This window comes from Melospiza georgiana, chromosome 8, assembly GCF_028018845.1.
Source record: "Melospiza georgiana isolate bMelGeo1 chromosome 8, bMelGeo1.pri, whole genome shotgun sequence".
Classification (NCBI taxonomy): domain Eukaryota; kingdom Metazoa; phylum Chordata; class Aves; order Passeriformes; family Passerellidae; genus Melospiza; species Melospiza georgiana.
The window spans coordinates 34233382-34251610 of NC_080437.1; the positions used below are offsets into that span (position 1 = coordinate 34233382).

At 43.4% G+C, this 18229-nt stretch overlaps 1 protein-coding gene across 2 annotated transcripts in view; it reads left to right on the plus strand.

The window, feature by feature from the left end:
- Positions 1-18229, plus strand: part of ZRANB1 (zinc finger RANBP2-type containing 1) — a 46646-nt gene that overhangs the window by 13740 nt on the left and 14677 nt on the right. The window contains exons 3-7 of one of the 2 annotated variants that reach the window (XM_058028947.1): positions 572-1468; positions 12051-12238; positions 13709-13862; positions 16221-16292; positions 17544-17742. In XM_058028947.1, coding sequence (XP_057884930.1) covers positions 655-1468; positions 12051-12238; positions 13709-13862; positions 16221-16292; positions 17544-17742 — 1427 coding nt within the window. In that variant the 5' untranslated portion in view covers positions 572-654. The remainder of the gene's footprint in view (positions 1-571; positions 1469-12050; positions 12239-13708; positions 13863-16220; positions 16293-17543; positions 17743-18229) is intronic. The other variant, XM_058028946.1, reaches the window with a different exon arrangement.

Genomic DNA, 18229 nt, shown 5'->3' on the forward strand with positions numbered 1-18229 from the left:
CCAACACACAGCTTGTGCTTGCTTTCAAGTGGCATTTTCACTTTGTAACACCACTGACACGGGTGATGTCCAGTCAAGACCTAGTCTTGGTTAAACACATTTCTAAAATTGTAAGTATTTAATATAAATTCCAACACCCTCCTTTTCTGACAGAAGTGCTTACTCACTGTGTAACTGCCCACCTGATACACTCTGTCCTTCCAAATCCTGGGAGGTCTGTTACAGGACCCAGACTTTGTGTTCCTTTTCTTGTACTGCTGGATTCATACTGAATTTTATTTTGATAATTTAATATTTATAACTTGTTTCTGTAGCTGTCCTGGTCATTTCCCCAGTATTCTCAGTGCTTAATGAGTATTCTGAATTTGTTGGGAATTGCAAATTTGAAGAGTTTCAGAAATGTAGGACTCATTTTTGCACTAATAAATCCCAAATTTTGCACGTAAATGCCGGTAGTGATTTTACTCCCCTTAGATGTTGTAATAATATCAAATAAAAAAGACTGCCTGTTAGGCCAGCTTGATTTTTATATCCACGGGGTTAAATCTCCTTCATTTGTTGTTTTGAACAGCTCCTTTGCTGGCTCTGTGTACTGATGGTGTGTTCTGACCCCTCAGCTTTCTGCTCGCCGCAGTTCATTTCAAGGAGTGCACGATGACAGAGCGTGGAATTAAATGGGCCTGTGAGTATTGTACATATGAGAATTGGCCTTCTGCAATCAAGTGCACCATGTGTCGTGCCCAGAGACCCAGTGGAACAATTATCACAGAAGATCCTTTCAAAAGTGGCTCCAGTGACATCGGGAGGGACTGGGATCCTTCGAGCACGGAAGGAGGGAGCAGTCCTTTGATCTGCCCGGATTCCAGTGCAAGACCCAGGGTTAAATCATCCTACAGCATGGAAAGTGCAAATAAATGGTCGTGCCACATGTGCACGTACTTGAACTGGCCAAGGGCTATCAGGTGTACCCAGTGCTTGTCCCAGCGCAGGACCAGGAGCCCCACGGAGTCCCCTCAGTCCTCGGGCTCCGGCTCCCGGCCGGTTCCTCTCGCCGTGGATCCGTGTGAGGAGTACAATGACAGGAATAAACTGAACACCAGGGCTCAGCACTGGACTTGCTCTGTTTGTACATATGAAAACTGGGCCAAGGCCAGGAAATGTGTTGTGTGTGACCACCCCAGACCCAACAACATCGAAGCAATAGAACTGGCAGACACAGAAGAGGCTTCTTCCATCATAAATGAGCAAGACAGGGCTCGGTGGAGAGGCAGCTCTAGCAGTGGTAATAGCCAAAGAAGATCTCCACCAACAACCAAACGTGAATCTGATGTGAAAATGGACTTCCAAAGAATTGAATTGGCTGGAGCTGTTGGCAGTAAGGAGGAGCTTGAAGTTGACTTCAAAAAACTAAAGCAAATAAAAAATAGAATGAAAAAGACTGACTGGCTGTTCCTAAATGCTTGTGTGGGTAAGTTGTTTACTGCTACCTTCTGCTCTTGTGCTGGTGGTTAAATATTTTGGGAGAATGAAGAATTAAAACAGAAACTTGGCATTTGATTTCAAACCAGCTTTTTTTATCCCTATGTTTCCATTTAAAAAAGTAAGCCAAATGTAGAGGTTCCTGAAATAGCACCTGCTGAGAGAGGCTGTGGAGTTCATCCATAATCTGAACAGGGTTAGACGTGTCTCTCAAGTGTACTTGGACTTTTCTGACCTTTTGTAGAAATGGATATTCTTGTAACCAAATCCTGTTGTTCCATGTAATTGTCAAAAGGTGGAAAAATTACAAAGCCAGTCTACAGAACATGAGTGCAGATAGTGCTGTAAAAAATGCCATTAATGGATAATTAAAATTACTTTTCTTTCTGCTATGGCAAGACATGCTCTGTAGAGTCAGCAGCTGCAGCTTGGGAGTATTTGTAAACAGTGTAGAGCTTGCAACAGTACAAGATGCTCTGTCAGATGTTAAAAATAACACCAAAATATGTAGCTCCAAGAAACTGCATGTGTAATACTGACCTTGAAAGTAATAATGTTGTATTAATACACATACTGTGTTGTAAATGTTTACAGGCTTTCTGAAAGTATTTTTGAAGTCAGCTGCTTCACAAAACATTCCAATACCAATTTTGTTTTGTATTTTAGTGCTTTGCTAAGGAAACGCTGGATAATTCTCGCAGTGCTGTTAAAGAACAGAGCCATGTGAGAGCAGGGTTTTCTGCACTTTTTGACCTTGTGAGTTCACTCCTGTGCTGTGGCTTCCCAGAAGCAGATATTGCGTGCCCCAGCATACGAGCAGCTTCAACACTTGAAATATGCAACTATTTTTAGAGTAAAACACTTCATTTGAAACTCTGCCTCCACTAGTATGGCTCATGCTGTTCCTTAATGTTTCACAAAGTCACTTCATGGTTGTTGTAATCAAAGAGCTAATGAGTGGAGCTGCTTTGTTTAACATATTTGATCAGGTGTAAATGTTTTTGTGGGTATGCTGTGTTTGGTTTCTCTGAGCTAATAAATATTCTAGTTTATTTTTGTGTTGTGTGAGTAGTTAGACATGCTCACTTCCTTTTGGAAAGAGATGCCTCAGTATTTCCTCATACCTCCAGTTTCCTTACAACCTTTTTTCCTTCTGAAATGAAGCAGCTGAAATTCTGTGTGGTATTTTTTAAGTTATTGAGTCCCAATGGTCAGTTGTTGGAGGTTGTTCCTATGCCTAACAGGGGTATTTATCTTGAATTCTGATAACAACTGTATTAAATATTTGGCTATTTTTTCCCTTTGGTTTTTCAAACGTGATTTTTTTTGAGTATTCTAATGTTACTTAAAATATTTCACACTTTCTGATTTATCCTGTGTGGGAAGGGTTGTATTTATATTTAAGAACGTGGGTTTGTGAGTATTTAATGTTGCCTGTGACTATATAGTTGTACATAAAACCCAAAACCATGTTCATAGAAGTTTTATAATGCAATAATGATTTGGTGTGAAGGGATCTTGGTGAGAAAAGCAGAATGCAGGTGGAGTTGTGTGCTGGTTGTTACTGCTGCCTGCTGAAAGCTTTCATGGATTTCTTTCTCTACCTTAAACACCTCCTGTGCTCCTGGGGGAGAGGGATGATGGGGGCACAGGAACAGCAAACAAAGCTGGTAATTATCTGCCCTTCAGCTCAGATTTTCATTTTGCATATTGCAGAGATAATTTATTTCCCCCAATTACTCATTATAATAGGAATAACCTTAGGAAGATTGATGGAGGTTGCATGGATTCTCTTGTGCTTGTCTCTGTTGTGCAGTGTATTTGTGCTACAAAAGTACACCAGTTCAGCCAGTAATCATTAAAGCAATAAGCTGAATTTCTGCTTGTGATCTTAGTGTGACATACCTAAACCAGTTCAACTGTCAATTGAATATTTTTGCCCAAAGCATCTGTTTTTACCATTGAAATCAAGTGGGTCACTGTTATTTAGTGAGTTCTGTTTGTTTGCCAGCTGGAACTCCTGGGAAGTTCAGCTGAGCTGAACACTTGTCAGTCCTTAGCCAAACAAAATTATAAAACAGGACAAGTTCATGTTAAATACCAAGTAAATTTGTGAACATTGATGGCCAGAGTTTGTGTGTTACCCTGCTCCATCTGACAGATGGTGCCTAACAAGGATTTGAGGACTTCAGACTGAAACCTGGAAGTTTAAGATGAGTCAGTTGTGGAGGGTCCATTAGCTTTGAATCCATCTTTTGTAGGAGAGATGTTGAAATGTTAACATTTAAAGTTAGCCCTGAAGTTAAAAATAACGATTAAAGGAGTAGGAGGCATTCTTGGCAGAGTGGTTATTTTCTTTTCTCTTAGAAGATATTATCTGTCAGAAGGTACCAAGGAAAATGTCTGATACTTCAGGACAGCTGTTTGGTTGAACTCCCTCTTCTCATCTCAACTCCAGTGCAAAATTCTTTTTACTAGATTTTAAATTGAATGCCAAGTTTCATTAAAAAACAGGTATCAGATTAGTCTTTTCCACATCTGTGTTCTTTTTAGCTGAAACATGGAGAGATGTGTATAAAGTAGATTTAAGAAGAGCTGTGTGTTTGTTTTTGTTTTGTTTTGTTTTGTTGGAGGCATCCATGAATGTTTTTCCCACCTTGGTAAGTAAATGTGTCATCAAGGCTTCTGTTCTTGCAAATCCAGGCTGGACAAAATGTGATGAGTGCAGCTCTTGCCTTTCAGCATGAATAGTTTCCTTGATGGAGGGTATTCCTTCCAAATCAGAAGGATTAATGGTATTCCCCCATTCAAACTCTGCCAGCAAATGTACTTGAATGTTGCTTTTTTTTATTGACTTGTTTTTTTCAGAATGAGTGTATCTGTTGGGTGATTCTTTCTCAGAAAGACGAGATTTTAAACTGATTCATGTGGTGAAAATTGATTAAAATCCTAGCAGAAACTGGAGTAAGTGTGGCTTACTGGCTTCCTCCAAATGCCAGTTTAAATTCCAAAGAGGAATTACAAATGGTTTCTGCAATGACACCAATGTTTGCTACCATAGTGGCTTAGAACAAGATTAATGTGAGTCCAAGGTGACTCATTTCTTAGGGGAGGGAACTGATGTGCACTTAAATTAAACTTTATTACCTTTTCTACAACTTATGGCACCTGTGGCAGAGGCTGTCAGGCAGTCCTGGTGGCCTGTGGGACTTAGAGGATGTGCTGTGCAGCCATCAGGAGTTCCTGTGGGGCCTGGTGGAGCTGCTTCCAGCTGCCTGTGGATTTAAGGAGTCCAATTGATGAGGATGGCTGTGCCTGTAAAACCTCTGTGGCATCCAGAGTTTGCTTGGGTGTTACCCTGGAGCTTCCATCTCCTGCCACTTCAGGGCTGGCTTTGACAGTGGTGCTGGCACAGTGTGTTTGCTGCAGGGCACTGCTGGGCATTCCTGAGTTGTGAGTGCAGCTCCTGAGCTTGAGCTGCCAGGTTAGAAGTAAACTGCATTTCTTCCCCTTTTCCTTTCTGCTCCCCCTGTTTGTCACCTGCTGCAAGAGTGTGTTCTTCTCTTGCTTCAGGTCAGGTGGGTATTGCTGTCACAGGCCAGAGCTCCCTGTGGGGATGGTGCACACATCCTTCTCAGCTCTCTGAAAGAAACCACTAAGAGTGTGTTTCTTAAACAAATCCAAAGTATTTAGAGCAATCTGTGATGAATCTTGTTTTGCAGTACATCCTTAAAAGGACTGTAAGTTCATTCCTAGTATTCCTATTTATGTCTGCTTAGTTTTTCCTTTGTCAACTGCTTTATCTCTGCATTAGATTTTTGAATTAGTGCCAGATATGTTACCCAGGCCTTCAGGAACCCTGTGGGCAAGGAGAGTCTCCCTGGCCAGACATTGGCATGGGGTTGTTGGGCTGTGTCCCACGCTGCCCTGCAGCTCTGGGAGACACAGAGGCACCTCCTGCTCTGTGTCCTGCAGGGCCTCTGCCTCTTCTCTGAGTGTTCATAGAGGGAGGTGGCATGAGCAAGGTGCTTTCAGCTGGCACTGCCACCCAGGGTCATCCCAGGTGCCCCTTGCTGCCCTCCTGGCTGTCTGGAAATGAAGCTGGACTAGGGGATGTTTTTGTGGGGGTTTGTTTCTCTTTGCTGGTGTAGTGAGTTCAGACTGACGTCCTGTCACATCCAGGCTACAGCTGGACCTCGATGTTTTTGTTCATGCTGTGCAGTGGGAGTGGGAAGTGCCTGGGTGGGAGCAGGCTGGGCACCTCTCCTGGCTGCTGGCAGTGTGGGCTGGAGCTGTTCAGGGAAGTGCAGCAGGGCTCTCTCACTCACTGCCAGGCTGTGCCTGGGGGGAAGAGTCCCTGGTGGGAGTGGGACAGCCCAGCCTCCCTCCCTGCTCCCCTGGGCTGGGCTGCTGGGCCAGGGATGTGAGATCACAGCTCTCACCTGGCTGGGAGAGCTCTGGGTAATGTCATCTGTGCCTTGTACAGCTGTCCTGGCAGAAATGCTTTACATCTGTGTGTGTACATCTTTGAGGCTGAGAACTCTCCTGCCTTGCTCCCTGGCACAAAATCATAACTCCTTTTACTTTGGTTCTTGACTCCTTTTCTTAAACACTGCGGTATTTTATGCTGCAAATAATTGAATAAATGATCAAGTTAAAACCAGTTATTTCAATTTCCCTTAGAAGCACTGATGGTTAACTTTAATTATTAACTTTAATGATTTTCCACTGTCCAGCCACCCTTTTGGGTACAACTCTGCAAGTAACAAGGGGTGTGACAGATTAGAGAGGGAGAAGGACATGTTAAACAGTTGTTCTTACATCTGTGCTGCTTTGTCCTGTGATGATACATTCAAAACATACTGCAGGGGCTTGTATGTGGGGAGAAGAGCTGTTTGCATGGAACAAATAATAACCAATATTTATGCTCTCATGCATTGAATGGCTCAGGTTTTAAGTACATGTCTTCTTGGAAGTATTTACTTCTTTTTTTAGCTAATGCAAGGTGCTGAGCTTGAAGAATCAAAAAAATCTTAACATATAGAAGTTTTTGTCTCTGTCATTACCTGGAGAGTGACTTACTGTTTATGTACTTATGACTTACTGATTATGTACTAATACTGACAGGGGAGGCTCTGGAAATCCAAAAAGAGAAGGAACAGAAGGGTGTGGAAAAGGCCCATAAAGGTTTTTCAGACAAACCCTCTTTTTTATAAGTTGATGTGTCACATTTGCTTACAAAGCAATCTGTCCTTCAGGACAAATTCTTCCTTGGATGAAATTGTGAGTCACTATCAATAAAACCTCATTTATGGCCCCCTGATGTGAAGAGTTGGAAGAGCCTGAGGACTGACTCAGCTCCAGAAAATGCCACAGGTCCTCAGCAGTCTGGGTTAGAGGAGAAGAGATTCTTAACAGGTGTCAGAATTAGGTTTTAGTGGGTCAGTTGATCAGCCTCTCACTTGCTGGCACTTAAACCAATCTGAGGATTAGGCCTTAGATGAGTAAATGAGAGAGAGCATCTCTGTGACAGAGCACTTGCAGTTGTATCTGTGGCAGAAGAGAAGCAGCACAGGGCTCTGTGCTCTGTCTCTGATCTGTTCTATGTTACAGCAGGAGATGTCTCTGCTTCTGACTTCTGAAATGTAGAACTTGGTTGTTTGAGCAATTTGCCTTCTCTTGCCAGGCAGTTCAAGGCATTGTCCCCCACAGAGGCTCAGTGACCTCTTTAAGATGAAAAGTTTCCTTTTGCAGTCTGCTCAGATGGAAGAACAGAGTTATGGAGGCATTGCTGCCTCCTTGAACCCCAGAAATCCCTAATCCCAGGGTGTTCTCTGGATAGTCCCAGCTGCAGCAGTCTGCTGAAAGAATTTCCTTCCTGCATTACCAGCCTCTGCCAGGCAGTGCCCCACAACCATCAGAAAGGTACTGAAGTAAATAAAGGCTGTGCTGTAGTATTTTCCTTGGGAATTTTTCTGCCTGGCTGTTCTGAAGCCACAGGAAAAGTGCACTAAGGGAAAACAGGACTTGGTTTTCTAGAAATGCATGTGAGCCTGTCTTGCATATTTTCCAGGTTTCTGTAACTGCACTAAACCCTATAAATATTTACATGTTCTAAAGTATAAACTTAATAGCACCTTAAGCTGAAATAGTTTGGCTTTAGCAGCTAATTCTGGCTTATTTAATATGAGGATAATGTTGACATCTAATAAAGAAGGAAGTTGTAAAAGTTGTAGGAGGATCAGGATGGTAAAGAGCTGTAATTGGGTGATTAATATTTTTTAAAATTTAGTCTTTTGAAATACCCTTCTTAATTTCTATCATCTAATATATACCAAGATTACAAATGTCTGATCTGTGCTGTTTTTAAGAGGCAGGGCTTTGCTAGAAGAAGAAAAAACCCTTGGCTCCTGATGCTGTGAAAGTCTTCCAATGGGAGGAAATGCCTGAATTGCAAAATGGGAGCACAGTTGAACCTGTAAATGCAGAATTCTGACTTGCACTTGGATTTTCTCATGGCATTCTGTCCTCTCCCTTAGGCTGTCAGACATTTTACATGGGGCCAAGCAGAATTTTAGGGGTACCCACAGACTGGTGCACTCAGGGGCAGCAGCAAAGGGACATTTCTGGAGTCCCCTGTAAAGGAGAGCTGTGGTGCTGTGGGTCAGGCACTGAGTCACTGGGGTGTGTTTGCATTTGTGCTGCTCTTGCAGCCACTCAGGGCTCTGCCCTCACAAGGCTTTGAGCTCCTGGAGGCTCCTGCCTGTTCTGGGAACAATCTTAAGGCCAATGCCACTCTCCCTTTTGACATTTTACCAGTCTGGGGAATGCAGTGGGTGTCAGTGGGGAATAATCCAACTGGCACAGGACACAGTTCAGTCTGCTTGTGTAAGTAATGAGGCACTTCTGTGTTGTGAAATGCTGGGAATTAGAACATCAGTAAATATTTCTGTAGTATTTCTCATAAACAGTGGGGGTTTTGAGCTCTGTTTAAATAGACTTAATGAATTGGAGGCTCTGGCTCATCCCACAGAAATCAAAGCCTTTGTAGGAATGTGCCTCCTATTGTCAATACAAGCATATTCAGGTCTCATTTTAGCATGAATTCCAGAACTGCAGGCATGGTGCACGTAGGCAAATTCACCTCATAGTTCTGGGGCAAGATTTGTGTTTTCTGGTTCATGTTTCTGCATGGTGATACTGAATTCCAGAACTGCAGGCATGGTGCACGTGGGCAAATTCACCTCATAGTTCTGGGGCAAGATTTGTGTTTTCTGGTTCATGTTTCTGCATGGTGATACTGAATTCCAGAACTGCAGGCATGGTGCACGTAGGCAAATCCACCTCATAGTTCTGGGGCAAGATTTGTGTTTTCTGGTTCATGTTTCTAACAGTCTGCCTGTTATCAGTCACTGTTAGGTTTTGTGTTCACTGCTGCCTTGGATTGTATGGACTGGCACTGTAAGCAGGGTGGCACTTGATGGGCTGTCAGGAATTTTCCCTGTTCTTCTGAAGTGGCTGCATGGAGTAGATATTTGGTAGAACAGGTAAAGAGAAATGTTAACTTCTTGCTGTGGCTCAGAGGGGCCAGGGAGGCTTGTAATGCCCAAGGAATATCAGCCCTGCAGTAGTGAGTTGGACTAGACAAACAAAACCTTCCTGATGCTTCCCCCTGCTATAAAGAGTCATTTTAACCTGTTTTGATTAAAAAACAGAGCATGGCCAGATAGTATCCATGCCCACAGTCACATTGTGACCTGTAGCTCTGCTGGTTTGTGTCATGCAGCACACCAACCCTGTACCTAAACTACTAAAAATAGATTTATTTTTTTTAATTAAGGCCTAGAAAGTATACTCAGTTTGCCTGGTTTGGATGTATTACTTGATCTTGAGCTTAAACTTCACCAGCAAAGTTTAGAAATGTACTTTTTAACTGACAGCTTATATAACAATTTTAGTAATTCTAGGACATGGGGCTTTGAGGAATGTCAAGTATTGCAAGATGTGGGAATAAACTTCCAGAACTGGCAGTGCTGCATGGAGCACATGTCACTGATCTGGGTCCTTATTGCAGCTTGTAGTAGTTGGTGCTTGAAAAAGGCATTGCCAAACCTCCTGTGAGCACCTCAGCATCAGCCTTGGAGCTCAGTTGTTGCTGAGGTTTGATGAAGAGTGGGATGGTAATAAGCAGCTGAGGGTGGGGGACTGGCAGAACAATTAAAATGATGAATTTCCCAGTGGTAGGCTGTAGTAAAATGTACTGCTTGACAGGCTGGCTGGAATGTGATTTGGGTCTGATCATCTGTCACCAAAAGATCATTTTAGGGATATTTGTTTGGATTTTGAAATTCAGTTGTGTGTATTTGGATTCTCAGAATGGCCACCTGCCAGTCCTGGGTGGTGTTTGGTGTGTCTGTCTGGGGGATGTGGTGGAAGGTGCAGGTGTGGTGACAGGAGTCTCCCCTGTGTCAGTAGGAGTGGTTAAAATACAAAAAGGGGTGATGTGCCTTTTGGCCTTTAACAAGGCTCTTCTCCTAAATTAATGTAACAATAAAAAAAATAATGATATCATAAAATAGCAGAGAATTCACTCTTCTATCAAGTTTCTTCTTTCCTTTGATTTTTGGGTTTGCCAGAGCTGTGGTATAACTTGTTTTAAGAGGGCAGGTCGTGAGAAATTTGATTTGTTATCTGGATACACATCCACATCTACACACACACAAAAAATACCAGTTTGGAGTATTTGGTTGGAATGATCATTACAACAGCCACGAGGAATTGCCTTATCAGTGGCAGAAATGTTTCTTGCATGGAAATAAAGTCCTACACTTGGCACTTCTGACTCCTACAGAGCAAAAGCTAAAATAAAATAAAACAGATAGAACTCATCTGGGGAGAACACCCAGGCAGGCACTGAATGAGAGTAGTGCTGGAGAGGAGCAGGAATGTCCTCCTCACAGGAGACAGACACATGCAGCACAAAACTGCAAAACACTGTCTCTGTGCTTTTCCTTCTGCCCTGGCCTGCTAGGACTCTGGAATGAGTGGGCAGATACTGTATGACTAAAATTTGCAGTTGAACTGTTGTTTTGGAACTTCTCTGCTTCAGACCACTGTTGAATAATCAAACTGGTATCTGTGGAAGCTTACACAGCACAGCTGATAACTTCGTAGAGAAATGTCTTGCACTGATAATCCATTTCCCCCCTGTGTTTCTTCTGAAAGCTTTGTAATCTCAGCATTCAAAATGATACTTTTTGGTTGAGCTAAGAATGCTTTTCTAAATCCTGGATTAACCAGCAAGCCAGTGGTTACTGTGCTTCTCTGCTAGCAGCCATTTCAATTTGTTGTGTTGGAGTTTTTTAATTTTGGTAGGGGATTTTTACTCTTTTGGGATGAGGGGGTGGGAAGTGTTGTGGTTTTTTCCTTTTTTTTATTTAATTTCATGTCCTGAGTGGGAGTGATTGCCCTGACTGGGTTTGATGACCTTTCCTGTTCATCAGCTTGTGTGTCTTGGTGAGCAAATGAAGTGAAGGATGGAGTTGGGTCTCAATCTGCAGCCTCCACTCAGCTGCTGACTCTCAGGAAGGAGGTTTAGCTGCAGAAAATAGGGACAGGGTTTTCTCATTTGTCATCTGTGCTCTTCTCTGCTTGAGCTGCTGCAACAAGAGCTGCTTCTCAGGAGTGAGATTCCATTTACTGCTCCAGTAAAGATGGCTTTAGGGACACTTCTGTTTCCTCAGTTCAGCACTGCACTGTTCTCTCGTGGACCACGCACCTGAAATAGAATATATTTGAAGGAATTTCCAAATTTAGGAAGGCTTATATTGGAACAGATCCTGTTAGCAGCTCCACATCTTACTGATGGTGTATTCTGATAATTGCAGCTGAGGAATGCATTCAGCGTGATTGGGCTTGATAGGAAGCATGGTACATAAATCAAGATTGCCAGGGACTTTAGAAGATGTTGGGTCATTCATTGTTCCTCTCATCTTGCTTTAAAGGTACACACAGTGTATTTAATTTCTCTTTAATTCAGTTTTAATAGAGTATCCTGAGTGAAACTCTCAGGCTTCATTAGTAGCAGAGATGGTGAGCTGAAGAGAAAAATTTATGCTTTATACCATTTGTATTGTTTGGAAAAAAATAAAACTTTTAGGCCAAAAACCTTTTAATAGATCCTATTTCTATGATCTAGTAATTGGTGATTAAATAATCAAATTAATCTCTTTACTATGAAGAAATTACTTCCTCTCTGGTTAAATGAAATGCGTGTGTCTGTTACTGCTGGTGTTTCATCATGGGTCCACTTCTGAGCTGCCTTTTGATCTCTTACATTTTCCAGCTAGTGTGGGTAATAGAAATGGTCTGAGATGAGGTAAGTGTAAATATTTTGTAGCCTTCTGCCTAAAACAATAAAAAATTGGCAAGTTCCTTGCTATGCAGCTGATCATCATCTGTTGTTTGGCCTGTAACAGAACAGCTACAGGTGAGCTGTGAGATGAGGTGGCTTGTTGCAGAATGGCTCCCTGGTGTCTGAAACGGGCTGTGTGTTGTTTCTGTGCCCTCAGGAGTCGTGGAAGGTGACCTGGCTGCTGTGGAAGCCTACAAGTCGTCCGGAGGGGACATCGCCCGGCAGCTGACGGCGGACGAGGTGCGGCTGCTGAACCGCCCGTCCGCCTTCGACGTGGGCTACACCCTGGTGCACCTGGCCATCCGCTTCCAGAGGCAGGACATGCTGGCCATCCTCCTCACTGAGGTGAGTCAGCTCCCCTGGCCCTTGCAGCCGTGGAGCAGCCCTGTGGGGAGCTGTGTGCAGCCAGTGGTGCACAGCTCTGCTTTGTGCTGCTGCTGGAATTTACGCGAATCGCCGCCTTGTGCCTTGGATTTCTCCTCAAGGAGTGAGTTGGCTTTAAGAGACTCCCTGTGATGGTGCTGAGGATGTTCAGTTTGCTCATTAATGAACAGTCTTGGCACATGTTGGGACTTTACTGGCAGTGGAAGTGAGCTATTGTGAGGCTTCCTGTGCTCTGGGTGAGGGAGAGGAAATGCTCTCAAAGCAAAGCACTGACATCAATGACAGCACAGTTTATTCTCACTTTGTTGATGAGTAAGTCTACCTGGGCTGGCTTTCCTGGCTTTTGGGGCAGATTTCTTGCTTTGCAAAATTGCTGCATTTTTTTCCTATTCCTTGCCCATTTTGTAGACTAATTCCTCTATTTTGCTCTTCCATTTTCCATTGTGTCACCTCGCTTCTGGTGACCTCTGCTGTTCTCCATCTTTGCCCTGTAAATAATTCTGTTACCTTTTTTTTGTCCTTTTCCTTCAGCTCAGACTTTTGGTTCCTCACCTGATCAAGGCCAGATTTTTATTCTGCCTCCTTCCCTGATGCTTAGTGCAATTCTGAAAGCTGCTGTTTGCCTACAAAGCACATAAAGATGATGGAATGCTCAATGTTGAATAATTAAAAAGAGTAGATGAAGCAAGACAAATGTAGCTAAAGCCTTGAGTATATATTTATATACGACTAATATCAGCAGCTTTGTGCTGCTTACATAACTCTGTGGATGGAGTTACATGTTTTAAAACAAGTCAATTTACTGAAATAATGTCTTAGGGATTTTTGTGTTTGGTTTTGTTTCAGTGCCTAGGAATACTGATTCATCTTGTAATTTCTGGAAATGCTTGGTAGTGTTTGAGCCCCAGTGATAATTTCCTTTTCTAGCATATGAATGAGTGAAAATGTGGGTCTTAAAGGTGCCTTTTTTTATATGCACATCTGGTGTCATCCCTGTGCCACTTGTCCATCATTGAATGGGTTTCTGCTGCCAGTGAACTGGAGAAATTGAACTGTCTGAGCTTCATAATTTTTGGGAATATTGTAGGAAACTGTTGTGTGCAGTGCTAATAAAGTTTTGTTGAGTCTAGACTTGACTCAGGCATGAGATTTAAGATTGCTGTTATTATGAGCTCTCACCTATTGTTTTCCTCTTTTTCATCTGGGAGTGGTCACCTTTTAACTCACTTCTTCAATTTAAAGATGTTTTAACCAGGTCTATGTTATCATTTCCATGACAAATGAGACATTTCATGAAGAGTCACTAAACTTTACATTTTTCAGGCTGCCATTGTTTACAGCCCTCTTGCACTCCTTCTGCTGATGGTCATCCCTCCCAAATCTTTATATTGAAAGGGCTGATCCTGAGTGCAGTAATGTGTTGTTTCACAGGTGTCCCAGCATGCAGCCAAGTGCATTCCTGCCATGGTGTGTCCCGAGGTCACGGAGCAGATCCGCCGTGAAATCGCCGCATCTCTGCATCAGCGCAAGGGAGACTTTGCCTGCTATTTTCTGACTGACCTTGTCACCTTCACGTTGCCTGCAGGTAGCTACAAACCCCTTCTTCCTGCTGGAAGATTTTATTGCTTGGCCACTAGTTGAAAATTAGGTATTTTGACTTTGTGGTGGTGATGTGTGTGTAGGTTTTATTCATTAAGAGGCTTATTAATTAATTTATTAAGAGTTTTGTTTATTAAGACCTATATTATTAGGTCAGATTTAGCGGTCGAATTTGATTACTCAGTATTTGCACACTTCAGTCCATACATTGTTCCTGTGAACTGAGCATCTGTTGCCCTACTTAGACATGAAGAAATGGAAGACAAGTGGTGTGTTCTAAGGAAAGGCTGTGTTTAAAGTGAGGATTGGAGCCCCGACATTTCTGGTCTGTGATGTGACTTTTCACATGGCTATTTTAGCTTCCAGTCCTTGCTGTTGAGGCCCAGAGCTGTTTTTTTTACCTAGTTGTAGCAATAGCACTTTTTGAATACTTTTGAGGTGCTCCGAGATCAAGAGAATGTTTACCTATTAGCAAGGAGCTATTAGGAGACTTGTAATCTTCAGAAGCTGTTTCCTTTAATAGAAGTGCTACCTCTAGTAAGAAAATGTGTAGCTGCAAACTGTGCCAATCAGCAGATCTGTTTGTCTTTTTTATAAAAAACATGGCAAGAATTCTATTTGGAACCCCTTTGGTTGAGTGTTACCTCATCTCCTCTACAAAATTCTGGATAATATTTACCACTTGTGCACCTGGCTGAGGTGCTGTGTTCAGTTGTACCCTGTGGGTCATGTGTGAGGCACATGGGGTGTCTGGGAGAGAAAAATTTCATTGCTTTTTAGGGGAGAGAGGGGAAAGGGGCAACAAGGATTTCATAACATGTGAGAAATGTTCTCTCCAGAGCTTAAGAATTTGTTTACTGTTTTCAAGAGAGACATCTTAAAGCAGATCTTTGAGTCATGTAGTAGCCATTTAGTAATTAAAAAATAAAGCTGTTCAAAAGCTTTTGTGCGTCAAGGCTTTCTACTTTACTCACACTTTGCCAACTGCACATCTTTTGCAGTTTGGCTCCAGAGAGCATTTCCCAGGATAGAAATGTAAATCACACAATCCTGCTCAGATGTTACCTGAACAATGTAGTTTAGGAACCAGTTTCCACTCAACCTTTCAGATAAACAGATTGGATCCTCCTGAAAAGCCAATGCTTGGATATTAGAGAGCCAAGCTTTTACATTGATTACTGGTCACTGCAAGCAGTTTTAGCTTTAAAGCCCCAATCAATCATAAAAAAAACAAAAGACCACTCCACATCACCCTGCCTGCAGCAGGCATTAATGTGCTTCAGTAGCAACTCATGTGCCTAAAAGTGGGCTTAAAGCCCTGGGGTACTGGACATCTGAGCAGGACTGGCAGCTACCACACTGCAATTAAGAGAGATCTTTGTGTCCTTGAAATACCACTTAGGCCCCAGTCCTTATCCCCTAAAGTGCCTGAAGGGGTGCTGGATGTTCCTGTTCCTATTTTATTACTGCCTTCACTTCCACATGTTTAAGTTTCATGATTGTGCTGGAACCAGTGAAGTTTCTCTGGTTGCTGCTCTGCCTGGCAACCCTTTACTGCTTATCCTCTGTTGGAATGCAGGCCAGGAGCAAATATTTACTGTGTGGCACATGCTGAGTTTTAGAATGTGTGACAGTGTTTGTTGCTTTAAATGATATAGCAGTCACAAAACAGTTCTGCCCATTATACAGATTTCCACCTTTTTTTTCCCTTTTTTATTAGGTAGTTGCAAATTCTGTCTGTAATGCTCTTGGGGCAGTTGTCACTACTGGCATTTTCTATGGCATAGCTTAGTAGTTTTCCCATTTCTTGTTTTTTAATTGCTGCAAACCATTGGAGGTCTCAGATCTGTTTCATTGAAGCCTGAATGAGATCACAAAGGAGGGGAATGTTCTGGAGAAGAACACGTTCCTTAACAAACTGGGAATGGATCCCTGTTCATTGGGATAGACTGCAGAGGAGAAGCCATTCCAGATGGGTGGAGAAGCATTGCTTGGGATTGAAGCTGTGCTAAAATACAATAGGGTTGAAAGTAAAAATACTCTTTTGTAAAATTTCTCACCTCAAAGTGCTTGTTCTTCACTTTCTCCTTCAGAGAAATCCAGTCTTACCCTATGCATGCTGTGATGATCCTTTCTGCATCAGAGGTGTGACAGTGAGGCTGAGATGCAAACCTGCCTCAGCAGCTCTGCAAAGCCTTGGGTCACACATGACAGCAGCTTTCCAGAGGAGGTGTTAGTGCTGATAGGGCAAAAGCTGTTCTGTGAGTTCTCCTCAGCAGCAGCTGCTGATGTCTCTTTTACAGTTACATTTAGTGACTCTTGTATTTGCGTTCTGTTTTTTCAGATATTGAAGATTTACCGCCCACAGTCCAGGAAAAATTGTTTGATGAAGTACTTGACAGAGATGTTCAGAAAGGTAAATGCACTGAGAACAGCTGGGATCACTCCTGGCTTTTCATTAGACAATGTGTCTCTTCCTAAAAATAGACTATATGTGTCTGTATATACGTGGCTCTGTCCATGAACATGTTTTAAATAGAGGTTGGATGCTTTCAACTGGATCTGCACCCTGGAATTCATAAAGTCACAGAATGGATTGGGCTGAAAGGGACCTTGAAGACCTTCTGGACCAGGTTGCTCCAAACCAGCAGCTTCCAGAATGGGGCAGCCACAGCTTCTCTGGGCAGCCTGTGCCAGGGCTCACCACACTCACAGGGAGCAATTTCTTCCCAACATCCCATCTAACCCTGCTTTGTGGTAGTGGGATGCCATCCCCCTTGTCCTGTCACCACCTGCCCATGTAAAATTATTTTAATTTTAACATTTCCAGTCCATTTATGAGGCAGAGGGAGAATGGAGTCTGTAAAAATCATGTTTGTAGAGCTTTTAAAAAAATCTTTAAAAGTCAGTTTTGAGTCACAAGCTTTTTAAGGAAAACTGAAAAAAGTCTTTTCATTTCAGTAGCAATTCTCAAACAAATGATGGGGGAAGCTGGGGTTTGGTTTTGGTTTATTTTATTGACAGTGGAAGAAATTTCCACAGCCAGTGTAGTTGACCTGTTCATGTTGATGCCTTGTTCAGGCTGCCCTAGAACAGAGACCGGACAGAGCTAAAGAATAAAGCAGGGATTGATTCAAAGCATCTCCTCCATGGACCCACCTTGGGCAGCACCAGAGCCCAGCCAGGGCTGCACCCAAGATGAACCAAAATGGCCCCAAAATGCACGGCCGGGCACGGGCTCTGTCCCTGGGATCAGTTCTGCTCCATTTGCACCTTGCAGTTCATTGTCCCATTCCAGCTTTAGCCCAGGCAGTCCCACCCTGCTTGTTTTTCTCTCTCCAGCCCACGGGGTTTGTGCTCCTGGGCTGAGATTTGGGTCATTTGTCCTTGGTGCCCAGCTGGAGCAGGAATTGTTTTTGTCTCCCTGCTCTGTGCACAGAGCTCACCATCCCCTGATATGAGGCTCAGAAATGCACACTAAAGCAGTGCAGAATCTGAAATATATAAGAACTAAAACCTGAGGCATCAATTGTGGTATGAAGACAGAGTATAAAACAGAGTTTTATTCATGCAAAGGGGTAGGTCATTGAGACTATGCCATTATTGTGCTGTGTGAATTCCCTGAGATAAACAAGAGCTTGTTGAAGAGCTGGCTGTGCCGTTGCAGAGCTGGAGGAGGAGTCTCCCATCATTAACTGGTCCCTGGAGCTGGGGACACGGCTGGACAGCAGGCTGTACGCGCTGTGGAACCGCACGGCCGGGGACTGCCTGCTGGACTCGGTGCTCCAGGCCACCTGGGGCATCTACGACAAGGACTCCGTGCTGCGCAAGGCCCTGCACGACAGTTTACACGACTGCTCCCACTGGTGAGTCTGGGCAGCTGCTGCCCCTGCTGCAGCAGCAGAGCCTCACTGCCTGCCCTCCCCAGTACCCTGCTGGCTTGGCTGGAAAAGCCAGATGTCTGCTGAGGAAGGTAGAAGCCTCCCTTGAAATGGAAAATGTAAATCTCCTCCTTCCAAATTGTTATGATTTTGAAATTAAGGGGCTCTCAGGCAAAAATACAGGAATAGAAATAACAGAATAGCAGTTCTTTACTAGGAAAATTAAAAATACAAATGCAATAGTACCACAAAAAAACAACAGAAAACCCAAACCAAACAATTGCCAGAGTCAGAGCAGGAGCTGTCCCCTGTGTGTCAGGGGGTGTCCCACCCCCATCCCGCAAGGCCCTGCACGACAGTTTACACGACTGCTCCCACTGGTGAGTCTGGGCAGCTCCTGCCCCTGCTGCAGCAGCCAAACCCCACTGCCTGCCCTCCCCAGTACCCTGCTGGCTTGGTTGGAAAAGCCAGA